We start from the raw sequence: 13,613 nt of genomic DNA, 5'->3' as shown, positions 1-13,613 counted from the left end.
ATGTGACTGCACCAACGGCCTCTTTTATGGCCAGGAAGGACCCAAGGAGCGGGCGTGTGAACCAAAAATATAAAGAAATTATATTTGTATCAGACAAACACGGTTCTTCACCGTTCCTCCCAATGATAGAAACATATATAAATCCCTCAAGTCTTGCGCTCCAATCCAATTATCCAGTCCAGTCCGCGCCCCATGTCCCCTCTCTCGGCTCCAACCCCGCCTACCCCCCGAAAACCTAACTGTCGATGTCCAGCCTCTAGGGTTTCCGACCCCCCAAATCCCCTTCTTTCGCTCATTTCCAGGGTTCCTCGATCTTCTTGGAACGCTATTCTTCTCCATATTCTCCTACCATCCCCAAATTCTAGTACTTTCCGATCATTTTAAGCCCTGGAATTCGGTTTATCTCCAAATCTCGATTTGTTCACCTCGATCTGCTGCTAATTTTTTGGCAAATTTCTGAGGAATGGCGGCGAGCCTGACGGCGAATGCGATCGCGGTGGTGAACGGCGGGGATCTGAACCTGAAGCCGGTGGTGCAGGTTTTGGATGTGAGGCTGATATCGGCTGCCCAGGAGCGGTACCGGATGGTGGTGTCGGACGGGTCGGCGACGCAGCAGGCGCTGCTGGCGACGCAGCTCGGTGTACTTGTCAAGGCGGAGAAGGTGAAGAAGGGCTCGGTCGTTCAGTTGCTCGAGTACATCTCTAGCACCGTCCAGGGTCGAAGGTTCATTCCTCTCTCTCTCTCTCTCAAACTTTTTTCTATTTTTTCTATTTTTTTTTTTTTTTTGGGAAGCGGTGGAAGGGAACGACGCGAGAAAGAATGTAATTTTTGTGAATCGGAGACCGTGAAGGGGGTTAATTTGCCAAAAATTTTGTCACTGATGCCGAGGAAGTGGTTAAACTAGTGGATGTTATAAGTTACTAAGAAAATTGAACTCATGATAAGTTTAAATTATTGATCAGAGCCTTAGAAGTATGCTCTATAGCTATGGAAGGAAGTCATTTAAATATTCATTCCTGCAATGAATCACAGATTGGTAATATTTTTGAAAAATCACAAAAACTGGAAAAAAAAATTTCTCGGCAAGTTTTACTTCAAATATTTTGTTTAATTATGGAGAAGGGTAATATGTGTTTATCAAAGTTTAATTGATATTGTTTCATGTGCGTTTGATAAATGATAACCAGCCTCCAAATTGTCATCTTCTTGTTCCTTTCTTTTTCTTTTGAATTTCGGGTTTACTATTTTAATGCTGGAGCTTGTATTGATGCAGGATTATTATTGTTCTGAACATGCAAACGTTAGTCATAGAGTGTGAGATAATTGGGAATCCTAATCTGCCTCCAGAAGCTGCAGAAATCACTCTGCAGGCATCATCTAATAACAATTTTGGTAACTCAAAAGGAGCATCACTCAGCAGGGCAGGAATTGTATCCAGTTCAGGAACAAACCCCGGCAACAACGTTCAGAGTTTCCACCCAACCGTCCAACCATCTTACAAGCCTCCACCAAATTACAAGAACCGTGGGGCAATCATGAAAAATGAGGCTCCTGCACGGATAATTCCGATAGCTGCTCTGAATCCTTATCAGGGGCGATGGGCCATCAAAGCAAGAGTGACTGCAAAGGGAGAGCTTCGGAGGTATAACAATGCCAGGGGAGATGGGAAAGTGTTCTCCTTTGACCTCCTTGATTCTGATGGAGGAGAGATACGTGCAACCTGTTTTAATGCTGTAGTTGACCGTTTCTATGAGATTGTGGATGTTGGGAAGGTTTATATGATATCTAAGGGAACTCTGAAGCCTGCTCGGAAGAGCTTCAACCATCTTAACAATGAATGGGAAATATTTTTGGAGTCAACATCAACTGTAGAGCTCTGTCCTGATGAGGACAACTCCATACCAACACAACAGTTTAATTTCAGACCAATTAGTGAAATTGAGAATGCAGAGAATAACTCAATTGTGGATATTATTGGCATAGTGACATCAATTAATCCTTCAGTCACTATATTGAGGAAAAATGGTATGGAAACTCTGAGAAGGATACTAAATATGAAAGATGTGTCTGGTCGAAGTGTTGAGTTAACTCTATGGGGAGACTTTTGCAACAGAGAAGGTAGGCAACTGCAAGAAATGCTCGACTCTGGGATTTTTCCAGTATTGGCTGTTAAGGCAGGAAAAGTAAATGACTTCAGTGGAAAGTCTGTTGGAACAATTTCTTCTACACAACTCTATATAGATCCTAATTCCTCTGAAGCTCATAGCTTGAGAAAGTGGTTTGATGGAGGAGGAAAGAATGCTGCCTCTCAGTCTATCTCCAGGGATGCCATGCCAGAGCTTTCTCCGAATGATATCCGGAAGAAAGTGTCACAGATCAAACATGAGGGTCTTGGAAGGGGTGATAAACCTGACTGGGTGACAGTGAAAGCTACCATTTCGTTCATCAAGACTGATACTTTCTGTTATACAGCTTGTCCTCTGATGATTGGTGATAGACGATGTAGCAAGAAGGTGTCGAGGCTGGCTAGTGGAAACTGGTGTTGTGATAGGTGTGATAAAGAATTTGAAGAGTGTGACTACAGGTATCTTCTTCAGGCCCAGGTGCAAGACCATACAGGACTAACTTGGGTAACAGCCTTCCAAGAGTCAGGGGAGGAGATTTTAGGTTGCTCAGCAAAGGAGCTATACATGCTAAAATATGAAGAGAATGATGATACTAGGTTTGGGGAGATCATACGTCGTAGTCTCTTTCAGCAGTACCTATTTAAGCTCAAAATAAAAGAAGAACACTTTGGAGATGAGCAGCGAGTGAAAATCACAGTCATTAAGGCAGAGAAAGTGAATCCATCCACCGAGAGCAGATACCTACTAGATTTGATCTTAAAGCATTCTGCATGAATGCAAATCTTTCATGAAATGAGCAGTCCTTCATTCATCACTGTGGGACATACGGCTTTTCTGATTCTGATTTATTGTAAGGTTCTAGAGTTGACTCGAGAAGAATTTGTGTTCATACCCATATATTTGCTTGATTCAATGGCTTGGAAATTAAAGATTCTTTTAATAAATGACACGTCGACAATTTACCACTGCACCTTTCAGGATATCAGGTGTATCCATGTGTCAATTCCACATACAACAAATACTAAGTGCAGTGGATGGCTCATTTGTAAAATCCGCTTAGTGTAATTACAAGTTGTTCGATCCCTTAGTCCTGTTAAAGGAATTAGTTTTCTGACAACCTAATGTTGATGTTGGATTTTTTTTTCCCCCCTTTATCATGTACCATTTTAGTTATGAAGAATTCTACGTTGGAGGTGTCTATTTTTAATAGATGGGCTGCGATAAGAACTAACAACATCTTGGTATTTCTTGTTTCTTCTAGTTGAAGGATTTTCTTTGTGGGGAATGACAAGGCTTGTTGCTTGTGGTCATTGTCATAATATAACACTAATTTTTAGGTTATTTGGCTGGATTTCTTAGTGCAGATTACCTTTTTTCTGTAATCTATATTAATCTGGTATATTTTTGCTTCTTATTTGATAATTGTTTTTAGGCTGTTTTTGTCACACTTGTCTGCATGCTGAAAAATATTATATTATACAAGATTGGCATGCTTAGACTTGACATATCATCTAAAAATTTCTTTTTGTCATCTATAAATTTCTCAATTCATAAATACTGAAGGAGACAATTTCCTGTTATTTAACCTTCTTAATCACTGACAAAATGCTTCTTGTAAAAATGTGTAATAAGAAGGATCCATTGGATGTATCATATGAAGGATCCACGGTATGGTTTTCTTTCTTGGTATGGATCAAGTTGCATGATGTGATGTAGGTTAACTGGTTGCTGTGTGTGAAAAAATTCACACATGCTTCTTTCACATTTTCTAGCCTATCAAAAGACCAAGGACAGTTTTATTTTATCCTAATTCTCCGCCACATTTGATATGCTTTATTCACCAAAAGTCCACCATTTTTAAGTCTTCTATCAGATCAATTATTGAAGTCATACCTCTGCAGGTTTATTTTGTACCGAGAAATTGACGTTCCAGATGTCTAAACCACTTGATTTGCAGGTGTGAGCTGGTTTCTCGTGGAGCTACATCCAACATTCTTCTGACTCGAATCCTGCCTTCTGCCTTTCATAGCATCTATTTTTATGCTTCTTGACCCAGATTTTATCCAGAGAAAATTTAAATCCACTGTTTTCCTGAAAGAGAAGGCCTGTAGCTAAATTTTAGATACTCACCTTTGATGCTACGTTTAATTATAAAATGACTGTGGAGCTTGAGCAGGGCGTGGCTGCTCTAGCTTTAATTTTTCCCACCATGACTCATGATGCCAGATCTCTTTAAGCTAGTGGTTAGCTGTGTTCGCTATTTCACTATTACTGTTTGAAATAGTTAAAAGCTGTTTGTTGGCTGAAGAGGCCTCCAGGTGGTTGAATTTGGTTGATGATTGGCTTTAGCAAACCTGTTGAGCAACCAAGGGAATTAATAATGAATAAACTCCAAGAAACTGAAATTTTGAAGACTGGTAGAGAACTTTTTGGCTATATCAGAGTGGTCAGAATCCTTGAGTTGTGTTCTCTGTTCAGTGGTAACCTCCAGAAAAGAGTCCTTCTTTTATGGACTTAAAAATTTAAGTTTTCTTCCCTTTCCTGCACCGCTCTGTACGCTGGGTTCCATCCGTTCCTAATGTCACATTTCGAAGCCTTGATCATTTCCAATTTGGAAATTCCAAATTCTAATCCTTGATTGCTGATGACTTCTTACAGTGCAATTGGAGTTACCAAATAAAGCTCCTTTTCACCAATGGTAACTTATTTCACCAAGAAGTCTCAAATTACCTGTCCGTCGCGAAAAGCTGCTTCTGATGAAGCTTTGGGTATTAAGATTGCATCTTTGTGTCAATTCAAAACAAACAAGAGATAAAAGGAGGCTGTTAACTCACAGCAAAGAAATCTTTCCCACAAGGTTCTAGTAACATTGCTTGGAAGTACCACTTACAAATAACACCGATGATGCAAAGTTACAATGATTTATAGAAAAATCAAACAACATCTAGAGAATATATATTCCAATTAATTATAATTTGCTGGTTTTCAGCTCCGTTTGACAGGATCAAAGTTGGCGACTCCAATCACCGCCCCAACAAGGACGCCGAGCACAACACCACCAGCAACAATGCTGAGCAGGAAGTTCTTCAGTGATGGTGAGACCCCTGGCTGAGCTGCCTCTGCCATGTCTGGGATCACCAGGGCGGCCGCCAAAGCTGCAGCTGTTAGTCTGGCTACTGCCTGCTCCTTCGTCGATGATGATGATGATGATGATGCCTGGACCGCAAGGCGGCCGTGGGATCTTTTGGTAGAAATGGTGGCCCTTGGTAAGGGTCTCATTGGATGGAACAAGGCAGTGGAGCCTATTAAGGCCCTCCTCAGGGTAATGGAGGAAGGCGAGGGCATTGCCATGGTCACTGCAGCTGCAGTAGAGGCCATTGAGAAGTGGTGGCTACTGTAAGGCAGGGTAATGGACAGAGTGATGTGGGGAGCGGCTTTAATGTGGATAAGGAGAAGGGAGTGGAGAGTGGGAGGAAAGATGAGGGGTTAGGAGATGGCTATGAGATGTCAGGTCAGCATCTGAATCCTATGTGGAGGCTTCTGGTTCTGGGATCATGGGATAAGGTTATCTTGAGACTCTCTTCAAAAGGGATGGAAGCAGTGGTCAGATCTCTCCCAATGGAAAAATTAGCTACCGGACAGATGCAAAGCTTGACGTGCACAGGTTCGAAAAGAGGACAAAAAAAAAAAAAAGGCAGGGAGGAGGTGGATAACAGTCTTCTTACATAGTAACAAAGAATTCAGATCAGCTAAAAGATTATTACTATTAATTTATCAACACATTAAAAATGGTGAAAACTTTACAAATTTAAGAAGCTAGAATCCTGGAAAAAGAGGTATGGTGTATTGATAAGATTAAGCTAAATCCAGTGCTATGCATGGTATGCATTGTGAAGGATAATACTACATCGTTTTAAAAGTGCACAGGGAGAAGATTAAAGGGAAAAAACAAGAGAGATATTAGACTGGCATAATTAATTTCTGCTAATATATAATCAAGTCAAAGGGCAAATATTCTCAAATCTAGAGCACAAGGTTATTCTAGATCTACAAATATAGATTTACGTATGCTAGCGGTAATCAAGGATTTAGTCCCATGCAATAGTGTAAAATGAATCATTTTTTCATGAGAAAAATATAAATAAACCTATTCTCCATTCAGAGAAAGGATTTTTTTTTCTATCTATATTACTTTGAAGGATGAAAAATTGAAGGGGAAACAGTTAAATTAGAAAAGGTATTTCATAAGAAAACATGGAAACAATGGATGTTAAAAAAAAAAAATGCAAGGACATCATATATCGTCAGCTCCACAGAGAGCACAAAGCATTCCCAGAGGTCTGCTAAAGCCAGAAAGCCTGACTCTAATAATTGGTTTTGGCTGGGTTGGGAGTCTGTGGATATCAAAAGGTTATTAGATGGAGAGTCTCTGCAGGTTAACGAAGCCATAGATGACAGTTTTGAGCAAATAAGATTGAATGAACTCTACCGACCCTGCATTACCTTTTAACGCAAGGATACAAAAATTGGACGTGTTTCAATCATCTTTATGTTGCTTAACAGGTTAAACAAATTGGTCCTAAACTTTTGTGTGCCACAGAAAAGATGTTATTGATGCCAATTACATGTAACCGAGGTTGCCCTGATCACATCCATGTTGTTAAAGTTAGCAGCTCCTGAGATGAGGAAAGACAAGTATCATTTTGGTTAACCAATTCTGGGCATTGCAATGATTCAAATTATAGTTTCCCATCACAACAGCATGCTGTAGCATAATTATCAGGATTTGTTTGAGCACGTAAGCAAAAAGAAGACATGTTATGACAGTGTATGAGATTGAGAGAATTTCTAGTAGAATTGCAGGGATTGGACCACATGGTTAGCATCAATATTATGAGCAGTTAAAGCCTAATTGGTTTTCCAAAGTTGCAAGATCTAAGACGCAGGAGAGGTAAATCATTATGTCATCGCATTACAACATGTTGACATGTTCTGAATTACAGTGGCATCAATTACCAGAATTTTAGCTCAATTGTCCAGCAAGAAGCACCCTGATAACCAAATGCTAGTATTAAACCACAACAAGATACCTTAATTGCAGACACTTCCAATACATGTGCATCTGTTTATAAGAGGTTGTTTGACAGCCTACGACAGGTGTACAAGATTAGAAGAGACAGAACAAATGAAAAGATGACAGAATTCTATCAACAATACCTAAACATCATGTGCGGAGTATGCAGGATCATGTCAAAAGTTTCAGTCCGGTGCCCACTAATTCGGAAAGAATGAAGCCATAGAGTGCATAGGGCGAACCATCTTAAATGCTTTGGCCAATATTTACAGGTAACGGGGTTAAGCCAGTGTAGCTAAGATGAATTTCTTGAGGCAGTAAGTGATATTGAATTGAGAGTTCCTCAAATATTTTCTTCATCTCAAGAACAAGATCAGTCCTCCTGCTGTTCTTCTCCACTATGTTCTGATAGTTCATAGTGTGCGTAGCATACAGTGCCATGTTCATCTTATTCACATTCGCAATGTCCTTCACCACTATGCTGTGATTAGGATGCCAGTGGTTGGGTTTGCTTTCAATGTACCTGAGAGCACAAGAAGGCAAAAACTATAACCATAAAATAGACCCTACGAATGGAGCGCAGGATGAACAATGATTGCTATAATCAAAATAACAGGAATTTTCTTCTAACATCAGAGGAAGCATTACAATGGATTTATTTGTAATATCAATAAAGCAATGTATATATGTTCAATATAAAAAATTCAATGACAGTGCAGGTGTAATAGTATGACAGATAAAACTCTGTTACGAGGAACTCATTAATCCCCATATGTTTATCAAACATCGATAAAATAACAGTAAATCAGTATACCACGCTTTCCACTAATTTAGATTTCCAAGCAATCATTTGTGGTACTAGGGAAAAATAGAAGGGTGGTTGCAATAGTCATGTCGAGAGATTCTTTTTTTTAAAAAAAAAAATAAGGAAACATTCGGAGGGATTCTCATCCTTTAGGATTAGCACTATACTAATAATAAAAACAAAAATTGAAAAAGTTATAGCCAAGATTCGCGGACTCAGTACCGAAACCCATGCCAGTTGCCGGCGGTACCGTACCGTACGGGATTGTACCATACCGTACAGATAATAAAAAAAATCAAAAAAAATTTCACCCACCGGCACTAAAAAGAAAAAAAAAAATCAGACCGAATCGGCCCTGAACCGTACCGAACCGGACCAAACCGCCCAATATCGAGCGGTTCGGACCGATACCGTACCAAACCGACCAATTCGGTCCATTTTCCGAAAATCTGACTTGAACCGGGACGGCTCTCCACCAGTACGGTTTGATATGGAGTAAATCGGCCGGTACGGAATACCATGATTATAACTAATAGCACTTTGCCAATCAAGAAGCAAGGTACAATGTAACAAATGAGCAAAATCAATAGCTTACGCTTTTATTCTAGATTTTAAAGCTCCAATCTTCTCCACCGAAGTGGAAACATCAACAGAGAAATCAATGGCATCACCCATGTCTGGACTTCGGTAGAAGTTGCTGATTGGTTTAGTTGCCAAGACCGCATTTGGGTAATAAATCTTCTCATTGTCATATTTCAAGAAAACAGTAGTCAATATATTCATTTCTTCTACAATCATCTGCATAGTCAGCAACCAGAGAACACATTTCATTCTATAAGAGACCGATTACCAAATACCTGAGATAGAGATTGTAATGCTTGAAACTTACCTGAACTCCATCCACAACACAACGATCACCAACATCAAAAGGGTGCATAACAAATACAAAGACGATTGCTTCAAATGCTGTCTTGCAGGTATTTCCAAACATAAAACCCACCAATAGAAGCTGTGATGAGATAAAGACAAGTACTTTTGTTGTCGCAAGACCCATTAATAGTAGTGTGATGATTACGATAATGACAATAACAACGGCTATTGCAAGTTTGTGGAGTTGGCTGACTGCTGTTTTGGTGTCATTTAAGGAATGTGCCAGCGATTTACGATCAAGGTAGGCCTTCACCTGAAAACAAAATTACACAGACAGATGTGGTCAGATATGTTGCAAACTGCAAATAAATTTCAAAAGAAGGGTCTGTTTGAATATTTCTGCAGGATGGAGCTTTAAATCCCGCAGAAATTGAGCCTGGCCCATCCATCACATATCTTCTAAACTAGATGTACAGATTGTCTAGTATTACAGAATATGAGGTCTGGCCCAGCCTATGTAAACTGGACTGGAAGCATCACATATCTTCTAAACTACATGTACAGATTGTCTAGTATTATAGAATGAGGTCTGGCCCAGCCTACGTAAACTGGACCTCTTCCAGTCCATTCATATAGGATGGAAAAAAAAAGATCCAGTGAGGTTTTGTTTTTTACTCCCTATGGGATTTCAGGCTAGCCAATTCTGAAAACATTTCTTTGAATACTGTGAACATGGGTCTGGTCTGGCTTGTATCTTGTGAATCCTATTGGATTGCATGAGATTATCCAAACATGCCCTAAATGTAAAACTATTGCATCTTATATAATGATTTTTGCACTTTTACCAGCTTTCTATTAATTGTAACCTGGCCAGATACTACAATTCATGCTCTGAAACATTGAAGAATATCTATAGACTAACTTGAAAAATTAAAAAAAAAATGATATCTCAATTTAATATGCTATGGCATCAACTAAAACACTCTAATCATAGAAATGAAAAATTTGTAATTACCACCCAGTTCCTCAATGCAGATTTTTTAATCTTTCCAGTCTCTGCAGCTCCTTCAAACAATGGAAGAATGATATCAACTTCCTGCTTGCTCAAAAACCTCAGAAGATCCTCTGTATCAATATATCTGTGGTCCAACAGAAAAGCAAAGACATCAGTTGATATTAAAGAGGAAAACAAAGAGAAAATTAATGCTTCAGAAATCTCCGCACTTGCAACCAGGCTTTGCAACATTCTTAAAAATTCGGTAAGCTGCAGCTTTTGCTTCCCATTCACTAGTTATTTCCATATCCTTATGCTCAGCCCCCTCATCAAAACTCTCAATTGTATTTGAGATTGTCGTAAGCCCTGATGTCCTAATCACATTGATCAGCCCCTTCATCGTCCAAGCTGAGACCTTCTCCTGCTTCATCTTGTGAAGCTTATTGACATCGATCACACCCTGCTCCTCCCCCTTTTTCCCTTTCCCCTTCCCCATGCTCCTAAAGCTCAATTGCCCAGTACTCTTTGCAGTCCCCACCTTCTCAGCCAATTCCATCACGGGTGGCCCGGAGAGTGTCTGCAGCACATATTGATGAAAGAGGGACTCTTGGATTCGATCGAAGAACCTGTTCATATGGAAAGAAGAAGCTAAAATCTTCATCAAAAGCGTCTTTACCAACCATATAACCCATCCAATCAGAAGCGAAGCCAGGGCCCGGGAGATGTAACCAAGAACTTTTTCCGTCTTGGGCGATCGCCGAACTCCTTGATTGAACAAAAGTGACCAAGAGAGCAGAACCAGACCCAACCAAATGCAAACTTGAACACTATTCTTCAGCCCATACACAAAGTACAACACTTTGTTCCTCAGAAGAAAGTTCATTTCTATCAGGAAAACAAGGACAGTGATAAACCATTGAGTTACCAATCGGCCACAGCAAATTACCGTCACCATGAGACACCATTTCCAAATCTCCAGCCCCCAGATCACACAGCCCTGCAGCCGGCGAACCGTCAAGCTCGCAGCGAGGCACCCCATGGCAAGAATTAGTATTACCCACTCAATCAAGGTCCTAACTTTCCACCTCCTTCCCCGCTTTCGGCTCTCGTGGAACTGCTCCTTCTTATAAACCTCTTCATCATCCTCCTCCTCTTCGTCGGCGGCAGCCAACGGGCTCTTGGGCGTGCCGGAGCCCCTCGGATTCGGCGAGCCATGGCATGGGGAACTCGAGGACCGATCATGTGCTGGCGTGCGGCCGTCTTCGACCGATTTGGAAGCACCGGCGGGGAGACGCTGCTCGACGAATCTGGATTTAGGCTTGGAAATGGAGCGGCGGTGGAGGAGGGCCTCGTGCTGGGGAGGCCGGGGGGAATTCTTGGGGCTGGAGCTGGATTTGATGATCTCAGGCGAAGAGTGTCCAATGGAAGAGGGGGGCTTGGGCTTAGGGTTAGTATCTTTGGGGAGATCATCCAAAGACTCCGCCTTTGTGACACTGGTGTGGTTCCGAGAGGAATCTGGCGCTCCCCCTTCCTCTGGGATCACTAAGACCACCTCCACTTGCTTCTTCTCGGAGTTTTCTCTCTGGGGATCCATGGAAACCCTAAAAAACTTTCTGCAAAATCCTCGCTTGTGAATGCCGGTGGAGAGAGAATTTAGAAACCCTAACCCTAGCTCTTTCCGGAAGCCTCAACGACCCTTTTAAGCTCTAATCTCTAAGCTCTGTTTATATTTTTTTTCCGGGAAGTGATTAGGTGCAGCGTGGGAGTACGTAGCCGTTAAGTATTTAAAAATTCAAAAACAAATCCCAGCTTTGGAAGGAAGAGGATCTGCTGCAATGTTGTTAACAGTACACGGCACTCTTACGATATCAGAGCCTGCCAAGTTATGCTTTAAAATTGTGGCAAAGAAAGGGAGCCAGTGAAGCGATACGTGTTCGGCTACTACGGAAGGAAATTGGTGTCGGCCATCCGAGGGTTGAAAGCAAGGGAGGAAAGCAAAGGTGACGAGAGTCCTGACGTTGACCGTTAGAGATCTGGGAAACGGATTTCTAATCCGTGTAATTTGCCCAGGCCGGGAATATAATGTCAAACATCATTTGATTATCTTTGTAAAAAAGTTATATATAGGTACGATTGTTGATGCACCATGCAAAGTGATCGACACTACCACCCACGTACGGACGACCAAACTTGGTACGTACTTGTCTGCATTTTTGGGTGCAATGGTTGTTAGTTCTTGTGTTTTTATAACGCTGATGTCTCCCTCCCACGTGAGGGGATAAAGATTCTGCTGTTGGTGCTATTTATGCAAGCATGGCTGGCCTTTTCCGCTATATTCTATGGAAGAAGGAGAGGTTTGGACATGCAAGTGACGAGAATAATTATAGTTGCTGGGCAGCAAACCCTTTAATTAGTAAGTGATGAAAGAAGAAAATGTTGTTTTAGCAAAAGGGGAAGGAAAACTTATCCAAGTTCTATTAAGTTAATGAACAAGGATTACGTCGAGATGCCATTTTTTTTTAACACGAGTGCATGGCTGAAATCATTAATATAGCAGCGGTAGCAATATAATGACAGGTCTTTTCGCTTGTAAAGGCCATGCTTAGATTTTAAAACTGATGACCCCCCTTGGGCCATCAAAACATCATACTGGCCGGTGTTCTTGAAACAATGGATTTAGGTTGTGTTTCGACTCTTGCGTTCTATTTATATTTTTTTAAAAGAAAATCCTAATGCTCAAGTGCTGATAATTATGGGTGATGATCTGGACGACAGGTCTTTCTTTCTTTTCTTTTTTCCTTTTTCTTTCGGAGAAGAAGATAGACGTCCTACCATCAGTATCGACTACCGAGATACTTTATCAACTTTTAACATTGCTCTTCTGTGACTTAGTCAAAAGAAATGCTCTCTCTCTCTCTCTCAGCATACCAACAGTCTGGTCCGTGAACCCACAAGTATCGCTCTTTAGTGAATTACCGGCGGAACATTCTCTCCGTGAAACGACAAAGCCAGTGAAGGTAGCAACTGCTGACTCCATAAAATCATCTATGCGGATTTCTTTCGCAGACAAATCTTGGATGCCGCTCATCTGAGTCATCTCCCACTTTTGGGCCATGGAGAGAGACCAACAAGAAACCACTATTTATGCCTCCCTCCCCTGCAAGAAAACTCCGAGCTTGCTCGTTGCGGATCCGTCGGGCTCCTTGTTATCGTGTACAAAGTAACAAAATGATGGGAAAAATCGATAAGTATAGGCTGAAAAAGACATGTTTGGTTGGCGACTGAACCTAGACCGGAATGAATTGAAATAGATATCAAAATGATCATATCTTTCAACTCGTTTGATTTGTAATCAAAATCAAAACAAGATTTAAATATTAAAAAAAAAAAATTAATTTTAAAATTTGGATCATTCACATTCTCCTTCGAAAATAAAATAAAAATAAAAGATATTTGATTAGAAGAATTGAACTGCAATCAAAATGAGAATGGATGACTCCAATTTCAATCGTTTGATTGAGAAGAATCTGATTTCAATTCTAGAGCAAAATAAAATGATCCAAAGCTCTAAAATCCAATCCCGACTCTCTCCAAAATTCAAATTTTCATTCTATTTCAATTTCAATTCCAATCCGAACCAAATACTTTAAAAAATATAATCATTTTGGTTTCTATTCCAATCCATTTCAATACCGATTACGAACCAAATACCTCCTAAAACTCATCACAATAGACATCTAAAAT

General features: G+C 40.6%; 3 protein-coding genes across 3 annotated transcripts; 1 reads left to right on the top strand and 2 right to left on the bottom strand.

Moving 5' to 3' along the window:
- Positions 1-229: 229 nt before the first annotated feature.
- LOC109505580 (replication protein A 70 kDa DNA-binding subunit A) lies at positions 230-3,106 on the top strand. Its single transcript, XM_019848921.3, has 2 exons — positions 230-723; positions 1,274-3,106. The coding sequence occupies exons 1-2, from the start codon at positions 464-466 to the stop codon at positions 2,898-2,900; spliced, it is 1,887 nt and encodes a 628-aa protein (XP_019704480.1). The 5' UTR covers positions 230-463; the 3' UTR covers positions 2,901-3,106.
- A 1,866-nt stretch (positions 3,107-4,972) lies between these two features.
- On the bottom strand, positions 4,973-5,595 carry LOC105041818 (uncharacterized). The gene has a single exon (XM_010918858.4). The coding sequence runs from the start codon at positions 5,502-5,504 to the stop codon at positions 5,112-5,114; it is 393 nt and encodes a 130-aa protein (XP_010917160.1). The 5' UTR covers positions 5,505-5,595; the 3' UTR covers positions 4,973-5,111.
- Positions 5,596-7,197: 1,602 nt separating this feature from the next.
- Positions 7,198-11,588, bottom strand: LOC105041817 (mechanosensitive ion channel protein 10). Its single transcript, XM_010918857.4, has 5 exons — positions 10,100-11,588; positions 9,891-10,014; positions 8,895-9,188; positions 8,601-8,803; positions 7,198-7,723 (listed from the first exon to the last, which is right to left on the bottom strand). Exons 1-5 carry the CDS (start codon positions 11,461-11,463, stop codon positions 7,447-7,449), a joined length of 2,262 nt encoding a protein of 753 aa, XP_010917159.1. The 5' UTR covers positions 11,464-11,588; the 3' UTR covers positions 7,198-7,446.
- Positions 11,589-13,613: the final 2,025 nt, after the last annotated feature.

The sequence above is a fragment of the Elaeis guineensis genome, chromosome 3 (assembly GCF_000442705.2).
Source record: "Elaeis guineensis isolate ETL-2024a chromosome 3, EG11, whole genome shotgun sequence".
NCBI lineage: Eukaryota > Viridiplantae > Streptophyta > Magnoliopsida > Arecales > Arecaceae > Elaeis > Elaeis guineensis.
This window is presented reverse-complemented; position numbering and strand designations above follow the sequence as displayed.